This window comes from Aquarana catesbeiana, linkage group LG06 (genome assembly GCF_042186555.1).
Source record: "Aquarana catesbeiana isolate 2022-GZ linkage group LG06, ASM4218655v1, whole genome shotgun sequence".
Classification (NCBI taxonomy): domain Eukaryota; kingdom Metazoa; phylum Chordata; class Amphibia; order Anura; family Ranidae; genus Aquarana; species Aquarana catesbeiana.
In genome coordinates, this window is record NC_133329.1 from 393907198 (window position 1) to 393926523 (window position 19326).

At 43.6% G+C, this 19326-nt stretch overlaps 1 protein-coding gene across 1 annotated transcript in view; it reads right to left on the minus strand.

Moving 5' to 3' along the window:
- NHEJ1 (non-homologous end joining factor 1) overlaps window positions 1–19326 on the minus strand; it is a 231936-nt gene that overhangs the window by 185638 nt on the left and 26972 nt on the right. Inside the window, exon 5 of the mRNA XM_073634364.1 lies at window positions 18725–18783. Coding sequence (XP_073490465.1) covers window positions 18725–18783 — 59 coding nt within the window. The remainder of the gene's footprint in view (window positions 1–18724; window positions 18784–19326) is intronic.

Here is a 19326-nt window from a genome sequence, read left to right on the forward strand (position 1 = left end):
GAGCACAGAGACCTAAGGTAACCCTGGAGGAGCTTCAGAGTTCCACAGCAGAGACTGGAGTATCTGTACATAGGACAACAATAAGCCGTACGCTCCATAGAATTGGGCTTTATGGCAGAGTGGCCAGAAGAAAGTCATTACTTTCAGCAAAAAACAAAATGTCACGTTTTGAGTTTGCGAAAAGGCATGTGGGAGACTCCCAAAATGTATGGAGGAAGGTGCTCTGGTCTGATGAGACTAAAATGGAACTTTTTGGCCATCAAAAAAAAAAAAATGCTATGTCTGGCGCAAACCCAACACATCACATCACCCAAAGAACACCATTCCCACTGTGAAACATAGTGGTGGCAGCATCATGCTGTGGGGATGTTTTTCAGCAGTCGGGACTGGGAAACTGGTCAGAGTTGAGGGAAAGATGGATGGTGCTAAATACAGGAATATTCTTGAGCAAAACCTGTACCACTCTGTGTGTGATTTGAGGCTAGGACAGAGGTTCACCTTCCAGCAGGACAATGACCCCAAACACACTGCTAAAGCAACACTTGAGTGGTTTAAGGGGAAACATGTAAATGTGTTGGAATGGCCTAGTCAAAGCCCAGACCTAAATCCAATAGAAAATCTGTGGTCAGACTTAAAGATTGCTGTTCACAAGCGCAAACCACCCAACTTGAAGGAGCTGGAGCAGTTTTGCAAGGAGGAACGGGCAAAAATCCCAGTGGTATAATGTGGCAAGATCATAGAGACTTATCCAAAGCGACTTGGAGCCGTGATAGCCGCAAAAGGTGGCTCTACAAAGTATTGACTTTAGGGGGGTGAATAGTTATACACATTGACTTTTTCTGTTATTTTGTCCTATTTGTTGTTTGCTTCACAATAAACAATAGAAAGTTGTGGGCATGTTCTGTAAATTAAATGATTCAAATCCTCAAACAATCCATGTTAATTCCAGGTTGTGAGGCAACAAAACACGAAAAATGCCAAGGGGGGTGAATACTTTCGCAAGGCACTGTAGTATTATCACTGATCACTGTATTAGTGTCACTGGCGATGTCAGTGGCAGTTAGTCAGTTCCCACTCAGTGTCAGTTAGTGTCAGATTTCCCGCCGCACAAGCTCAGTCCCATTATTAAAGTCGCTGATCGCCGCCATTACTAGTAAAAAAAAAAAAAAAAATTCCAGTATATATACCATAGTTTGTAGACACTATAACTGTCACGCAAACCAATCATTATACACTTATTGGGATTTTGTTTTACCAAAGACATGTAGCAGAATACATATTGGCTGTTTTTAAAGGGATCATGCCATGACTGGCGGGTCCCACGCGCATGCGCGGGAGTGACGTCACGCGACTCCGGCCAGTCACGGAGCCGGAGCCCACGGCCCCCGGAAGGAAGAGGGGTGAAGATGGACGCTTCCAGCCAGCGGGGACAGCGGTGACATCGCAGGCTTCGTTTTCAGGTAAGTGACACTAGTAGCCCATTATGCTTTAACTTTGCAGGGAAATAAAGAGGAAGTAAAACCCATGGGGGGGGTTTACTTCCTCTTTAATGTCTGTTGCACTGCTAGCAGACATTACACTAAAGCTGTTATAATATCGTTTTCCTAAAAGAAGCATGTCCCTTAGCACAATGTCATGTACTATACATCTATCTATATTTATATGTTTATTTGCACTCAGTTTTGTGACATGCGAAGCGGCTAAGTAGGTCTTCATCCATCATATTATTTATTGAAATGTCACTTTGTAGACGTCTGACTCCTGTGGTCTCCGTATCCTGTTTATGGGTCCCTCCTAGCGACAGCATGCAATGCACGTCATGTATTAAACACAAGACTACAGACTTGTGTCTCTGGTAACATCTTCATACATCGGTACTGAAATTACAGCATTCTATGATATATAAGACGTTGGTTTTTCACAGTGCAACAGCACAAAAAGCAACGAATAAATAACCTATAGCAACCAATTTGAAATTGGTAGGAATAGCCGCTGACCGCAATGATATAAACGGATTTCTTCAACAATAAACTGATGGAAATTTCTACTCTCCCTCTCGGATGCAGCCAAATACACTATGCCAAATGTTACGTACTGTACAATCAAAGAATATAAAAGAAAAGCCAGAGCTTCCCAGACTGCCAAAGTAGTAATTATTCAATAAACCTCTTCACAATCCAATCTAGCCTCTGTAGTGTAAAGATTTACTTGTTGTCAGTGCTGGGCTCAGCCCTTCCTTCTCTGAGCTTTCCACTCAGCTGTCGGCTAATTGCCAGCTCCTATCTCTCTCCACAGTGACTCCCCTGTTGATGATCCTGCTCGTCAGTCCTGCCTACTTAAGCCATCCAGTCCAGAGGAACTCTGCCTTCGCCTTGGTCAACGTTAAGGATGAGCTCCGGCGTGTTCGCACACTCCACGTGCAGAGCCCGCTAGGAAGTCGGCACGGCGCTGCACTAATCACAGGCAGTGAGACATTTCCCGATCTCTGCAGCCGCACATCAGGAAAATGTCTCACTGCCTGTGATTAGCGCAGCGCCGTGCCGACTGCCTGGCGGGCTCTGCTCGTGGAGTGTGCGAACACGCTGGAGCTCATCCTTGGTCAACATCACAGAAACTATCGCCTGCGATCCTGTTCAAGACTTGCTTTGCCGACATCCCTTCTGGCTCCAGATCCTGCTTGCTGTTCCACTACATTGATCCCTGATTTCTGACTTGGCTGACTATCCGTTCTGGTTAATTGATTTTGGCTAGGTTTTGACTACGTTTGTTCTTTTTACTTTTATTATTAAACAAGTGCGATTTAACTGTACTTCTGTCTCGGTCTGATTTCATGGTTTCTGACACGTGTGCAAATAAATAGGATATTAAGGCACTCAGTATATACCCCAATATAAAAGAATATAATTAAAACATTTTACATAGTTTATTATTCTATATTTAAAAAACAGAAACAACCAAAATAAGAATAAAGAAATAATCCAATTAATGATGTCTCTGCATAATTTGACCATCATAAATAATTACATATGGGCAGTTGTAGATGCCTTCTTATAGAGCAGGGATCTCCAAACTACGGCCCTCCAGATGTTGCAGAACTACACATCCCATGAGGCACTGTAAAACTCTGACATTCAAAGACATGGCTGAGCATGATGGAAATTGTAGTTCCTGAATAACTGGAGGGCCGTAGTTGGGAGATCCCCGATATAGAGAATAAGCTTGCGTTTTGATTAAAATTACATAAATCCTTATCAGGGTGTCATAATAAAGGTGGTGTATTCTACAAAATAGATACAAACACACACTATATTACCAAAAGTATTGGGACGCCTGCCTTTACACCCACATGAACTTAAATGGCAACCCAGTCTTAGTCCGTAGGGTTCAATATTGAGTTGGCCCACCCTTTGCAGCTATAACAGCTTCAACCCTTCTGATTTACTTATTTACTTGTGTAAATAAAGGAGGATTTTTAAGCCACTCAATATATGCCCCAATATACAAGAATATACAATCACAGGCCACTTTATTATTAGGTACACCTTGCTAGTACCGGGTTGGACCCAGTTCTGCCCTCAGAACTGCCTTCATTCTTCGTGGCATAGATTCAACAAGGTTTTGGAAACACTTTTCAGAGATTTTGGTCCATATTGACATGATGGCATCACGCAGTTGTTGCAATTGTCGGCTGCACATCCATGATGCCAATCTCCTGTTCCACCACATGCCAAAAGGTGCTCTATTGGATGAGATGTGGTGAGTGTGGAGGCCATTGGAGGACAGGGACCTCATTGTCCAGTGGTGAGATGATTGGAGCTTTGTGACATGGTGCATTATCCTGCTGGAAGGAGCCATCACAACACTGTAGTCATAAAGGGATGGACATGGTCAATGATAATACTCAGGTAGGACATGGGGTTTAAATGATGCTTAATTGGTACTAAGGGGCCCAAAGTGTGCCAAGAAAATATCCCCCCCACACCATTACACCACCACCACCAGCTTTAACCGGTGATACAAGGCAGGATGGATCCATTTCATGTTGTTTACACCAAATTCTGACCCCACCATCTGAATGATGACCAGGTAACATTTTTCCAATCTTCTATTGTCCAATTTTCGTGAGTCTGTGCGAATTGTAGCCTCAGTTTCCTGTTCTTAGCTGACAGGAGTGGCACCCGGTATGGTCTTCTGCTGCTGTAGCCCATCTGCTTCAAGGTCTGATGTGTTGTGCGTTCAGAGATGGTATTCTGCATGAAAAGAAACAGAAGGCCCATGGACCTAGTGCATTATCCTCAAACAAAGATATTTATTTGAATACGAAGTTAGTTTCCATATTGACAAGCATAGACTTGATAAAAGCATGTCTTATTGGTCCTCCACATGAGTCCCTGAAACTGTCCACATCACATGGGACTACCTCTGTGGAGGCGTGGACTGGCTAAAGCGTTTCGAGAAATTCCTCTTCTTCTGTGGCTCCGAGGAAGAGGAATGTCTCGAAACGCGTTAGCCAGTCTACGCATCCACAGAGGTAGTCCCATGTGATGTGGACAGTTTCAGGGACTCATGTGGAGGACCAATAAGACATGCTTTTATCAAGTCTATGTTTTTGAGTATGGTACCCACCTTCGTATTCAAATAATACGAAGGTCCATTATGCTAGGTCCATGCGCCTTCTGTTTCTTTTCATGTTCCAGTGTTTCGGATTCCCCGTTCTGTAGAGGGCAGTGAGAAGTGCATTATCCATCACTAAGCGTCAAAGCAAAGAGCTCACAGCTTTGAGGTACACTACATAGCGCAGGAGATTGATTTGTGTGGTTTTTGGATGGTATTCTGCATACCTTGGATGTAACAAGTGGTTATTTGAGTTACTGTTGCCTTTCAGTCATCTGGAATCAGTCTGCTCATTCTCCTCTGACATCAACAAGGCATTTTCCTCCACACAACTGTCGCTCACTGGATATTTTCTCTTTTTTCCCACCATTCTCTGAAAACCCGAGAGGTGGTTGTGTGTGAAAATCCCAGTAGATCAGCAGTTTTTGAATTACTCAGACAATCTCGTCTGGCACCAACAATCATACCACGTTCAAATCCTCTTTCTTCCCCATTCTAATGCTTGGTTTGAACTTTAGCAAGTCGTCTTTACCACGTCTAGATGCCTAAATGCATTAAGTTGCTGCCAAGCAATTTGTGTCACTAAGCAATTGAACAGGTGTACCCCAGTGGCCGGTGAGTGTAATTAAAAAATTTTGACATTTACCGTTTATTAATCCAATCCTCAGGAAGGATGTGCTTGCACTAGAGAGAGTCCGTAGAAGGGTAACAAAGCTAATAAGTGGGCTGGAGGACCTGATTTATGAGGAATGACTACAAAGATTAAATGTATTCTCCCTGGAAAAAAGACAATCAAGGACTCGAAGAATCTGCTGCTGGCGGCTTGGTGCTAGGTACCACAGCATGCCTTCAGAGGTTGAGTGGCAGCCATGCCTTGATGGGTCGGGGCTATTTTGGTGGCAAAAGATGACCTACTTAATTTTAAAGCAGAGCTCCACCCAAAAAGAGAAGCTCCGCTTGTTTGTACCCTTCCCCCCTCCACTGCCACATTTGGCACTTTTGGGGGGGGGAGCAGGTACCTGATTTTGACAGGTACCCGCTCCCACTTCCTGGTAAGATCGCCTCATGTCCCCCTCCTCCTTCCACTTGCTGCCTTCATCTTCTGGGACCTGTGTGTGTCCCAGAAGATGATGGGACCATACAGAAAGCACAGATGTGAAGCCAGAAAGGCTTAGCTGCTGGTTTCCCTTACTTACAATGTCGGCACCTGCACCCAAAGCTGATGGATAAATCGGCTTGGGATGCCAAAACTGCGGGATCCCTGGACAGGTAAGTGTCCTTATATTAAATGTCAGCAGCTACAGTATTTGTAGCTGCTGACTTTTAAATTATTTTTTTGTCAGGCTAGAACTCCGCTTTAAGTGGGCGGTCATAAAGCCGATCAGTGTATGAGAATCTCAGAAAATCATATCAGTTGATGAGAAATGGTAATACCAATACCAGGCATAAATGAGTTTTAAAGTTTTTATGTGTGTTGTGCATCAGTTACCTTACTTCTCATACTTGATTCCAAGCACCTCTTCCTAAGCCTTGCTGCAGTTTAATGGATCAAAGTCACAGTCTCCTCTATAAGCCTCTAAAGACATGCTGGTAGGTTAATCTGATCCTGTCTAAATTGGCCCTAGTATATGTATGAATTTGTGTTAGGGACCATAGGTTGTAAGCTCCTTGAAGGTAGGGACTGATGTGAATGTACAATGTATATGTAAAACGCTGCGTAAAATTGACGGCGCTATATAAGTACCTGAAATAAAAGAAATAAGCCAAGCTAAATTCCAGCCCTGAGGACCAGGTGTTTTTCCCTGCTCGTTATCTTCTTAGGCACTGGTCCCCACACCATCCCTGTGTGTTCACCTGCTGTTTGAGCCTATGACCTGGTCACTGGAAGTGTCGCCTCCACCAATAGGGGGTGTCAACATCATGCAGACAGTAATGGGGACACCTGGAGAAGGATCCCAAGAAGTAAGCAGAAGAAGAGAGAGGGATCGTCACAGGACTTTGGCTTCAAGTGAGTGTTAAGGGCTTTTTGGACAGGTTTTTTTTTTATACTAGCAGTTGCTATTATCCTGGAGTTGGATTTTAAGAGTCAAATTGAACTACAGCGTATATGAATTAAAAGCGTGCATGGATTCTCGGCCATATAGGTAAGCCAATATAATACCCGGTAATAGATAAGGAAAAATAAGGAATAAAGTAAGTGAATAGTAGGGGTAGTAAGGAGGAAGCAGGTTAGTGAAAAGAGGGAAAAGTGGGGTAAGGGTATAGGGAAGAATGGCGGCTGGGGAGGGTATAGGGAATAATGATGGCTGGGGAGGGTATAGAGACTAACGACAGCTGGGGAGGGCATAGGGAATAACGACGAATGGGGAGGGTATAGGAAATTTAGACGGATGGGGAGGGTATAGGGAATAACGACGAATGGGGAGGGCACAGGGAATATAGACGGATGGGGAGGGTATAGGGAAAAATTACGGATGGAGAGGGTATAGGGAATGACGACGGTTGGGAGGGTATAGGGAATAATGACGGCTGGGGAGGGTATAGAGCATAAAGACAGATGGGGAGGGTATAGGGAATAATGATGGATGGGGAGGGTATAGGGAATGATGATGGCTGGGGAGGGTATAGAGCATAAAGACAGATGGGGAGGGTATAGGGAATAATGACGGCTGGAGAGGGTATAGGGAATATAGACAGATGGAGAGGGTATAGGGAATAATGACGGATGGGCAGGGTATAGGGAATAATGACGGCTGGTGAGGGTATAGGGAATAAAGACAGATGGGGAGGGTATAGGGAATAATGACGGATGGGCAGGGTATAGGGAATAATGACGGCTGGTGAGGGTATTGGGAATATAGACGGATGGGGAGGGTATAGGGAATAATGAGGGCTGGAGAGGGTATAGGGAATATAGATGGATGGGGAGGGTATAGGGAATAATGACGGATAGGGAGGGTATAGGGAATATAGACGGATGGGGAGGGTATAGGGAATAATGACAGATGGGGAGGGTATAGGGAATAATGACAGATGGGGAGGGTATAGGGAATAATGACAGATGGGGAGGTTATAGGGAATAATGACGGCTAGGGAGGGTATAGGGAATAATGATGGTTGGGGAGGGTATAGAGACTAACGACAGCTGGGGAGGGTAAAGGGAATAACGACGAATGGGGAGGGTATAGGGAATATAGACGGATGGGGAGGGTATAGGGAATAATGACGGCTGGGGAGGGTATAGGGAATAATGATGGCTGGGGAGGGTATAGGGAATAATGATGGCTAGGGAGGGTATAGGGAATAATGACGTATAGGGAAAAATTACGGATGGGGAGGGTATAGGGAATAATGACGGATGGGGAGGGTATAGGGAATAATGACGGATGGGGAGGGTATAGGGAATAATGACGGATGGGGAGGGTATAGGGAATAATGACGGATGGGGAGGGTATAGGGAATAATGATGGCTAGGGAGGGTATAGGGAATAATGACGTATAGGGAAAAATTACGGATGGGGAGGGTATAGGGAATAATGACGGATGGGGAGGGTATAGGGAATATAGACGGATGGGGAGGGTATAGGGAATAATGACGGATGGGGAGGGTATAGGGAATAATGACGGATGGGGAGGGTATAGGGAATGATGACGGCTGGGGAGGGTATAGGGAATGATGACGGCTGGTGAGGGTATAGGGAATGATGACGGCTGGTGAGGGTATAGGGAATGATGACGGCTGGGGAGGGTATAGGGAATGATGACGGCTGGGGAGGGTATAGGGAATAATGACGGCTGGGGAGGGTATAGAGACTAACGACAGCTGGGGAGGGCATAGGGAATAACGACGAATGGGGAGGGTATAGGAAATTTAGACGGATGGGGAGGGTATAGGGAATAACGACGAATGGGGAGGGCACAGGGAATATAGACGGATGGGGAGGGTATAGGGAAAAATTACGGATGGAGAGGGTATAGGGAATGACGACGGTTGGGAGGGTATAGGGAATAATGACGGCTGGGGAGGGTATAGGGAATAATGACGGCTGGGGAGGGTATAGAGCATAAAGACAGATGGGGAGGGTATAGGGAATAATGATGGATGGGGAGGGTATAGGGAATGATGATGGCTGGGGAGGGTATAGAGCATAAAGACAGATGGGGAGGGTATAGGGAATAATGACGGCTGGAGAGGGTATAGGGAATATAGACAGATGGAGAGGGTATAGGGAATAATGACGGATGGGCAGGGTATAGGGAATAATGACGGCTGGTGAGGGTATAGGGAATAAAGACAGATGGGGAGGGTATAGGGAATAATGACGGATGGGCAGGGTATAGGGAATAATGACGGCTGGTGAGGGTATAGGGAATATAGACGGATGGGGAGGGTATAGGGAATAATGAGGGCTGGAGAGGGTATAGGGAATATAGATGGATGGGGAGGGTATAGGGAATAATGACGGATAGGGAGGGTATAGGGAATATAGACGGATGGGGAGGGTATAGGGAATAATGACAGATGGGGAGGGTATAGGGAATAATGACGGCTAGGGAGGGTATAGGGAATAATGATGGTTGGGGAGGGTATAGAGACTAACGACAGCTGGGGAGGGTAAAGGGAATAACGACGAATGGGGAGGGTATAGGGAATATAGACGGATGGGGAGGGTATAGGGAATAATGACGGCTGGGGAGGGTATAGGGAATAATGATGGCTGGGGAGGGTATAGGGAATAATGATGGCTAGGGAAAAATTACGGATGGGGAGGGTATAGGGAATAATGACGGATGGGGAGGGTATAGGGAATAATGACGGATGGGGAGGGTATAGGGAATAATGACGGATCGGGAGGGTATAGGGAATAATGACGGATGGGGAGGGTATAGGGAATAATGAAGGATGGGGAGGGTATAGGGAATGATGACGGCTGGGGAGGGTATAGGGAATAATGACGGATGGGGAGGGTATAGGGAATATAGATGGATGGGGAGGGTATAGGGAATGATGACGGCTGGGGAGGGTATAGGGAATATAGATGGATGGGGAGGGTATAGGGAATGATGATGGCTGGGGAGGGTATAGGGAATAATGACGTATAGGGAAAAATTACGGATGGGGAGGGTATAGGGAATAATGACGGATGGGGAGGGTATAGGGAATAATGACGGATCGGGAGGGTATAGGGAATAATGACGGATCGGGAGGGTATAGGGAATAATGACGGATGGGGAGGGTATAGGGAATGATGACGGCTGGGGAGGGTATAGGGAATAATGACGGATGGGGAGGGTATAGGGAATATAGATGGATGGGGAGGGTATAGGGAATGATGACGGCTGGGGAGGGTATAGGGAATATAGATGGATGGGGAGGGTATAGGGAATGATGATGGCTGGGGAGGGTATAGGGAATGATGACGGTTGGGGAGGGTATAGGGAATATAGATGGATGGGGAGGGTATAGGGAATAATGATGGCTAGGGAGGGTATAGGGAATAATGACGTATAGGGAAAAATTACGGATGGGGAGGGTATAGGGAATAATGACGGATGGGGAGGGTATAGGGAATAATGACGGATGGGGAGGGTATAGGGAATAATGACGGCTGGGGAGGGTATAGGGAATGATGACGGCTGGGGAGGGTATAGGGAATGATGACGGCTGGTGAGGGTATAGGGAATAATGACGGATGGGGAAGGTATAGAGAAAAATGACGGCTGGTGATTGTGGCATAACTTGTTAAGTTGTAGTGAACAGCCATCAAAGGCTGAGGAAATGGTGGTCAATATAAGAAAGAAGAAAATTGTCTACACAAGGGGACCAGAATCTTTCAACGGTAACCACAGTATCTGTCAATTTAGTGGTTATATTTTCATTACAGAATTTATTTTAATTTTTTTTTTTAACTTTAGTTATTTTCAATAGAGCCCAGGATATTCTTACTTACAGTTTTCTTGAGGATTAAAGCCGACCATAAATGGATCAAAATCGACAGGGTCAGCAGGGACCAGCTGAGATTCGATCCATCTATGGGCAGGCTGATTGTACCCAAGTAGATCCATCGATCGATTTGGGTACAACCAGTCTTTCAAAATGTTTACATGCGATTACTGTCAGCAACTATAGCTGCTAGCAGCAATCATTGTGTTATGCTGGCTGGGAGGGCTTCCCGCTGGCAGAACACAATGATGGGGGAATCAAGCGAATTTCAAATCATCTATACTCTGCTTAAGGGATGGGGATTGACATGCTTTAGCTTAGCTTTAGTTTGTTTCTGATCCTAAACTGGTCCCAGTGTAGTGTGTGTATGACCAGAGTAGAAGTGTTCAGAGCAGGAAAGATGTTAATGGCTTTATAAGAATTTACGCATGTCTGGGGACAGGGCCTTATTAGATTATAAACATGTCTGGGTTTAGGGCACTTGTTAGTGGCCCTATATACAATATAAAAGGTTGCATGATGCACTGATGCTATCACTAAGCAATAAATAAATACGGTAATTAACATAAATTAGTTCTCACAGGACCCTAAACAATCCCTTATAATTACAATGCTGACCAATGCATGCGCCCGCCACAAGCCCGACTGTGGGAATGTACGGGCAGGAGACAAGTATCAGCAGCAATATGTGTTTATATACACGCCTAGTACAAGCACAGACTGACAACATACTATATCACACGCCAAGCTCTTCTGTATCATCTCACTCATCAGCAGTAAAATATTCTATTGATGTCTCATTTACCTAATATACACGTACAGAGAACATTAGAAGTACACAAATGTTCAGCAATTTAAAGAGATAGTAGATGGTCTTTTAGGAGAGCATATACTTTTATTGCATATATAGTTATAATTGAAGTGTTTATTTTAAAGAGTAACTCCACTTTTGTTGAGAAAAAAGAAAAAACATTCCCCTCTGGGTGATCTATGTACATTGCAAGGATTATAAAAAACTTTGTTGCAGATCCCTACCTTTTGTTATTTTGAAGAAATAGTTTGTTTGTTTGTCTGTGTCCATGTGCAAAGCGAATGTGTATGGGAGTGACTTTATAGTTATCAATCAGCTGCTGCACTTGCAGGGTTCTAAATGGGGAAACAGATACCAGGGTGCCTTGACGAGGCTCTGTGGCTTACGCATGCATTTGCAAATGTGTGCAGACTAAACCCCTGCTTTTAACGCATACTGTTAGACAGGTTATTTGGTTGTCTGCGGGCTGGTCGTTAAGTTAAGCTTGGTTTTTCACTTGGATTTATCCTTGGCCTTGTTTGTTCTAATGGGGAAAGTGGCAGGGTCTGCATCCCTTTTAGATGTGATTTCCCTTTTGGGAGTATCTCACCAAAAATGACATTTTTCTTGCAGGGGATACCAAAAAATCTGACTTGTAACTTAGTGCAGACTTCTGGGAAAATCAGCGAGCCAATCACACAAGCAGAAAAATTACATTTCTGGGAGGCGTTGTGTACATCATCAACTTTTTGCATCTCGGTTTGCGCTGTTGCTTTGGAGTGGTAAAATGATTGTGTCAAAGGAAACGAGCCAATCCGAATCTGAGACGTAATATGGAGTAAGGAATCTAATCTTTCTCGGAGCGGTATGTAGAAATTGAACTTCTAGAGCAAACTGATAAAAGCTGGTTACACATAGTAGGTGAGATTGAAAAAAAAGACACAAGTCCATCAAGTCCAATCTGTGTGTGTGCTTTATGTTTATATTACATTGTATATCCCTGTATGTTGTGGTCGTCAAGGTGCCTATCTAATCGTTTTTTTTAAACTATCGATGCCCCCCGCTAAAACCACTGCATGTGGAAGTGAATTCCACATCCTTACCGCTCTTACAGTAAAGAACCCTCTACATAGCTTAAGCTTAAACCGCTTCTCTTCTAATTTTAGTGAATGGCCGTGTGTCTTTTTAAATTCCCTTGCGTGGAAAAGTTTTATCCCTACGTTTCCCCTTAGCTGAGATCCTCCAGACACTTTATTAGCTTTGTTGCCCTTCTTTGTACTCGCTCCATTTCCAGTACATCCTTCCTGAGGACTGGTGCCCAGAACTGGACAGCATACTCCAGGTGCGGCCGGACCAGAGTCTTGTAGAGCGGGAGAATTATCGTTTTATCTCTGGAGTTAATCCCCTTTTTAATGCCAATATTCTGTTTGCTTTGGCTATGTCATTGCTGAGCCTATCATCTACTAGGACCCCCAGGTCCTTTTGCATCCTAAATTCCCCCAGAGGTTCTAACCCTAGTGTATAAATTGCAATCATATTTTTGCCACCCAAATGCATTATTTTAAATTTTTCAACATTAAACCTCATTTTCCATGTAGTCGCCCACCCCAATAATTTATCAGATCTTCTTGCAAGGTTTCCACATCCTGTGTAGAATGCAGCCTGCACAGCATTTGGGATAGGAGAGGAATGACTACAAGAGCTGTGCGTTACTGCTAAGGCCGGGGTTCAGGTTATATTGATTTATTACTATTAAAGTAGTTGTAAAGGTAAAAGGTTATTTATTTTACCTTAATGCATTCTCTGCATTAACCGCTTCAGCCCCGGAAGATTTTACCCCCTTCCTGACCAGAGCACTTTTTGCGATTCGGCACTGCATCATTTTAACTGACAATTGCGCGGTCATGCGACGTTGTACCCAAACAATATTGACGTCCTTTTTTTCCCCACAAATAGAGGTTTCTTTTGGTGGTATTTGATCACCTCTGCAGTTTTTATTTTTTGTGCTATAAATAAAAACAGACTGACAATTTTGAAAAAAAAAGCAATATTTTTTACTTTTTGCTATAATAAATATCCCCCAAAAACATATAAAAAAAAAACAAATTTTTTCCTCAGTTTAGACCGATATGTATTCTTCTACATATTTTTAGTATAAAAAAAAAAAAATCGCAATAAGCATACATTGATTGGTTTGCATCTACAAAATAGGGGATAGTTTTGTGGCATTTTTATTATTAATTTTTTTTTTTAGTAGTACTGGCGGCGATCTAGCGATTTTTATCATGACTGCGACATTACGGCGGACACATCGGACACTATTTTGGGACCATTGTCATTTATACAGCGATCAGTGCTATAAAAATTGCACTGATTTCTGTGTAAATGACACTGGCAGGGAAGAAGTTAAACACTAGGGAGGCGATCAAGGGGTTAAGTGTGTCCTAGGGAGTGATTCTAACTGTGGGGGGGGGGGGGGGCTTCCACTCACATGACAAAGATCACTGCTCCCGATGACAGGGTGCAGTGATCTCTGTCATGTCACAAGGCAGAACAGGGAAATGCCTTGTTTACATAGGCATCTCCCCGTTCTGCGGCTTCGCGACACGATCGCCGTGACACCGGTGGACATCGAGTCCGCAGGTCCAGCGGGCACGGTCATGCTGTACGAGGCGGGTGCCCGCTAGCCCCACCAATTAAAGGGGATGTACAGGTACGCCCATTTGCCCACCGCTGCCATTGTGCCGACGTATATCAGCGTGCAGCGGTCGGCAAGTGGTTAAGGTCTGCTATATGATAATTGTTATATACAGTATACAGCAGGTAAAATAAGTATTGAACACGTCACAATTCTAAGTAATTTCCAATAAAAAATAAAAATCTATTTCTAAAGGTGCTATTGACGTGAAATTTTCCCCACGTCGGTAACAACCCATCCAATCCATACAAAGACACCAAAACAAATGAGTTCAGAAATGAAGTTCTGTGTAATAAAATGGAATGACACAGGAAAAAAAGTATTGAGCACACTAACAGAAATTTAACACTTCCTACAAAATCCTTTGTTGGTAATGACAACTTCAAGACGCCTCCTGTATGGAGAAACGAGTCGCATGCGTTGCTCAGGTGTGATTTTGGCCGATTCTTCCACACAGTCTTCAAATCTTGAAGGTTCCGTGGGCCTCTTCTATGAACTCTGATCTTTAGTTCTTCTTTCCATAGATTTTCTATTGAATTCAAGTCAGGTGATTGGTTGGGCCATTCTAGCAGCTTTATTTTCTTTCTTTGAAAGCTACTGAGAGTTTCCTTGTCTTTGTGTTTGGGATCATTGATGTCCGCCCTCATTTCTTCTTCATCACCCTGGTAGATGGCAGCAGATTTTTATCCAGAATGTCTTGGTACTTTTTTCCATCGATCCTTCCTTCAATGATATGAAGTTTCCAGGACCATATGCTGAAAAACAGCCCCGCCTACACCATGATGTTCCCACCTCCAAACCTCACAGTTGGTATGGGGGGTGTTTTTGGGGTGATGTGCCATTTGACCTCCAAACATGGTGTGTATTATGCAGGGCTTTTTTTCTCAAACAATAGGTGCTGGAACTCAACCATGACCCCCCAAAACCCCTCCACCCACACACACCCTCCAAATCACATCAAATAGTGGGTGTGGTCATACTTCACTAACAGTAGGAGGGTCTTAAAGGGGCATTAAATATCAGGATTGCATTACAGAGTGCAGAGTTCATGGGGGTTACACACAGAGTGCAGAGCTGTCACTTGTAAACACAGAAACCGGACTTCTGTGTTTACAAGTGATTGTGGTGAGCAGGCACCAAAGGGTCTGAGCCAGAGGTGGTGGAACTCAGTTCCACCAAGTTCCCCCTGAAAAAAAGCCCTGGTATTATGGCATCCAAAGAGTTAAATTTTGGTCTCATCTGACCAGACTATATTCTCCCCGTATTTCACAGGCCTGTCTAAATGTTGTGCAGCAAACTTTAAACGAGCTTCTTCATGCTTTTTCTTCAGCAATGGAGTCTTGCGTGGTGAGCGTGCATACAGGCCATGGTGGGGGAGTGCATTACTTATTGTGTACCTGCTAATTCCAGGTCTTTCTGAAGCTCTCCACAAGTGGCCCTTGGCTGTTGGACAGCTCTTCTGATAATTCTTTTCACTCCTCTATCAGAAATCTTGCGAGGATCACCTGGTTGTGGCCGGTTTATGGTGAAATGATGTTCTTTCCACTTCCAGATTATGGTCCCAACAGTGTTTACTGGAACATTCAGAAGTTTAGGAAATCCTTCTGTAACCAATGCCATCAGTATTGCAACAATAAGGTTGTGAAGGTCTTGAGAGAGCTCTTTGTTTTTACCCATCATGAGATGTTTCCTGTGTGACACTTTGGTAATGAGACACCTTTTTTACAGGCCATCAGGTGAGACTGAACCAGCTGGTATTAATTTGCACTGACAAGGGGCAGAGATCATCTCCATCTGGTGAGTAGGGTGAGTGCTTGGTGTTGATGGAGGATTCCTACAGTCACCTAATCATTGGAAAAATCACCTTCTTACTGTGGAATATTTGATGAGGTTCTTTGGACTTGAAATTATTAGTTATTCAGACACTTTTGAGTTGTGTTTTTTCACCAAGTTGATGATACTTTGATTTTGACCACAGTTTTATATACACTTATGATTGATCTTCCACTGGAATCCGGTGGCTATACAGTTTTATTTGCACCGTTTGCACTTTATAACAAGGTATTAACCCATAGGGAGCGCGGGTCACCACATACACATTTTCACAATACAGGTTCACTTCTGGCCATCATTTATTTACACTGCTCACCTTGTACCCTCTTCAGTTTGTTTTTGTAAGACTGTAGTGACTGCAGTCTGCCACATGGTGGCGAAAGAGCACCTTCAGTTACACTTCTATATCACTTTCCCTAATTCTCTTCAAGACGTCCAATCAACTGCAAAATCTGAATATTTTATTAAACAGCAACTAAAATAATTAAATATTATCTAATAATATTTTTACCTCATTTCTTTGCAGCGGGAAAGCAGCTAATATTCAATGCAGCGTATGACACCCTGAACATGTCTGTACCCAACTATTCCATGCACTGCATCACACCAACTGATAACAGAGCTGACAATAGGTTGAGAAAAGGAACCTATTGCATTGTGGTAGCTGACTTTATTCCAGGTTCAGAGATTGTCAGCTATGACGAACTGAAGAGGAGGTGTGGCTACACACAGGACCGTAGTGCCTTTAAACACTTTAATACCGGGCACTTATACACCTTCCTGCCCAGACCAATTTTCAAGCTTTCAGCGCTATCACAATCTGAATGACAATTGCGCGGTTATGCAACGCTGTACCGAAACAAAATTTTTATCATTTTTTTTCCCACAAATAGAGCTTTCTTTTGGTGGTATTTGATCACCCCTGGGGTTTTTATTTACACTACAAATTTAAAAAAAAAGACTGAAAATTTTGAAAAAAAAAAAAAAGTTTTTCTTCGTTTCTGTTCCAAAACTTTGTAAATAAGTAACTTTTCCGCTTCACTGACAGGCACTGATGAGGCAGTAATAACTGGCTGTGATGAGGTGGCACTTATATGCAGCACTGATAGGCGCCCATAGGCAGCACTAATGGGCACTCATAGGTGGCACTGGAGGGCAAGTATAGGTGGCACTGGAGGGCAAGTATAGGTGGCACTGGAGGGCAAGTATAAGCAGCACTGATAGGCAGCACTGATCAGAGGCGCTTCTGGCAGGCATCACTGATGGGCACAGAGTGCCACCCCTAATGGGTAATGATTGCCATCCCTGGTGGGCCTTAGTGGTCTTCCCTGCTGGCCATGGGTGGGCATCCTCAGGGGGGCTGCACTGATAATCAGAGCAGACCCTCCCTGTCAGGAGAGCAGCCGATCGGCTCTCCTCTACTTGCGTCTGTCCTGTTTACACTGTGATCAGCTGTGATTGGACACAGCTGATCACGTGGTAAAGAGCCTCCATCAGAGACTCTTTACCTCGATCGGAGATGCGGTATCTCAGACTAACACACCACCGATTGTGGGTGCACAATCGCGGCTTATCCTGCTGGACATTATACGACGCCCAGTCAGGATAAAGAAACCACTTCCCGGCCGTGAACTCCTAATACAATGAGGTAAAAGGACACACAGTAAATGATGGGGTTGATTTACTAAAACTGGAGTGTGTAAAATCTGGTGCAGCTGTGCATGGTAGCCAATAGGCTTCTAACTTCAGCTTGTTCAGTCAAGCTTTAACAAAAAAGACTGGAAGCTGATTGGTTTCTATGCAGAGCTACACCAGATGTTGTACTCTCCAGTTTTAGTAAATCTACCCCATTGTGTAGTTTAAAAAAAAAAAAAAGTTTTCCAGGCCTACAGTATACTTCCTAATAGAAAACCTGAATAAAATCCAGTGGACGAAACCCAAAGATTCATCACAGCAGTAATTCTTCCCTTATTAGACAGTTCAGTAAGTTTCCATCACACAAAGAGAGCTGCAAAGCAGACAGTTTTAGCTAACCCATAGCGCTCTAGGAATCTTTTGACATATAATAAATGATTATATGTAAATGAAAGTATATAGTTCACACAAATAACAGAAAATCGTTTAAAAACATGTCAATAAAAAAAAAAAAACACCAAAATAAAATTGACCCAAAACCATTATAATTGCTCCATAAAGTAAACCCGTCAAAATTAAAATATGGGATCTGCCCTTAGTGACTGATGTTTAAAGATGTAGGTTCCAGAAATGATCACCTACATAGTTTGAGTTCCTAGTGGCCTGCAACTACTAGCCCATCTTACATATGTGTTCCAGGTCAGTGGCTCACTAGGTGGTGTAGCCAGGATCAGGATTATGGGTCCAGAGCTTGCACTTGTTTAAAGACCCAGTCGACAACGGCAGCGTCAGTATTTTTACATACTCCCTTTTAGGGTTCATTTACACCAGCCACTGATTTATAACGCACCATTCCTTTTTTTTTTTTCTTTTTTTAAACAAAACTTTATTGAAATGTCAAACAGACTTTTTTTTATAAAGTTCAATTGGCCGCCCGCGGGTTGCACTGCGCTGTGCTGAGCTGCAAAATAAGTAGTGCATGCAGTGCTCTTTTTTTTTTTTAAGCGCACTGTGCCTGCGCACCACCACAGCTCAGTGGTGTGAATTAGGCACACAGGAGACAAGGAATTTTGCCTCGTCATGCGGTGAGATTTCGCTGGAATAACCGCCCAGCACAGTCCCATTGCATCTAGTTTGAATGGACCCTAAAACAGAGTGGGCACTGATTGGGAATAACCAATCTGCTTGTATATATGCTGCAGTCTCTTACCTCTGCCAGAAAAGACTCTTGGAACGATCCCTCATCAAAAGACTCAGTTTTCAAGCGGCCTGTAAGACAAACATTATTCCTTTATTAATAAAAACAAGACCGGACCCAATAATAGGTGAACAACAGCTCAATATCCAGTTCTTAAAAGCAGCTCTCCATCCATGGTGTCTCTGAAGTGGTACAAACAATATATAAAGGATGGTGGGAGCATCACAAATTTATATTAAGACCAGTAAAAGTTTATTTATCTTGAAAACAGGTCAGAGGATATATGCAACGGATTTCAGGGACTTACAACTCCCTTTCATTGGGACAGAAGGCTGTCAGGCTGGTGACCAGCAACTATTCTAATTGTTTTATACAACCGCTGCATTCAATTATACAGAGGGGAAAATGATTATATGATCCCCTGCAGATTTTGGAAGTTTGCCCACTTACAAAGTGAAGGGTCTATAATTGTTATCATAGGTGTATTTTACATGATAGAGACAGAATATCAACCACAAATCCAGAAAAAACACAATACAAATGTTATAAATGGAGTTGAAGTTCAGTGAGTAAAATAAGTATTTGATCCCCTACCAACCAACAATAATTTTGGC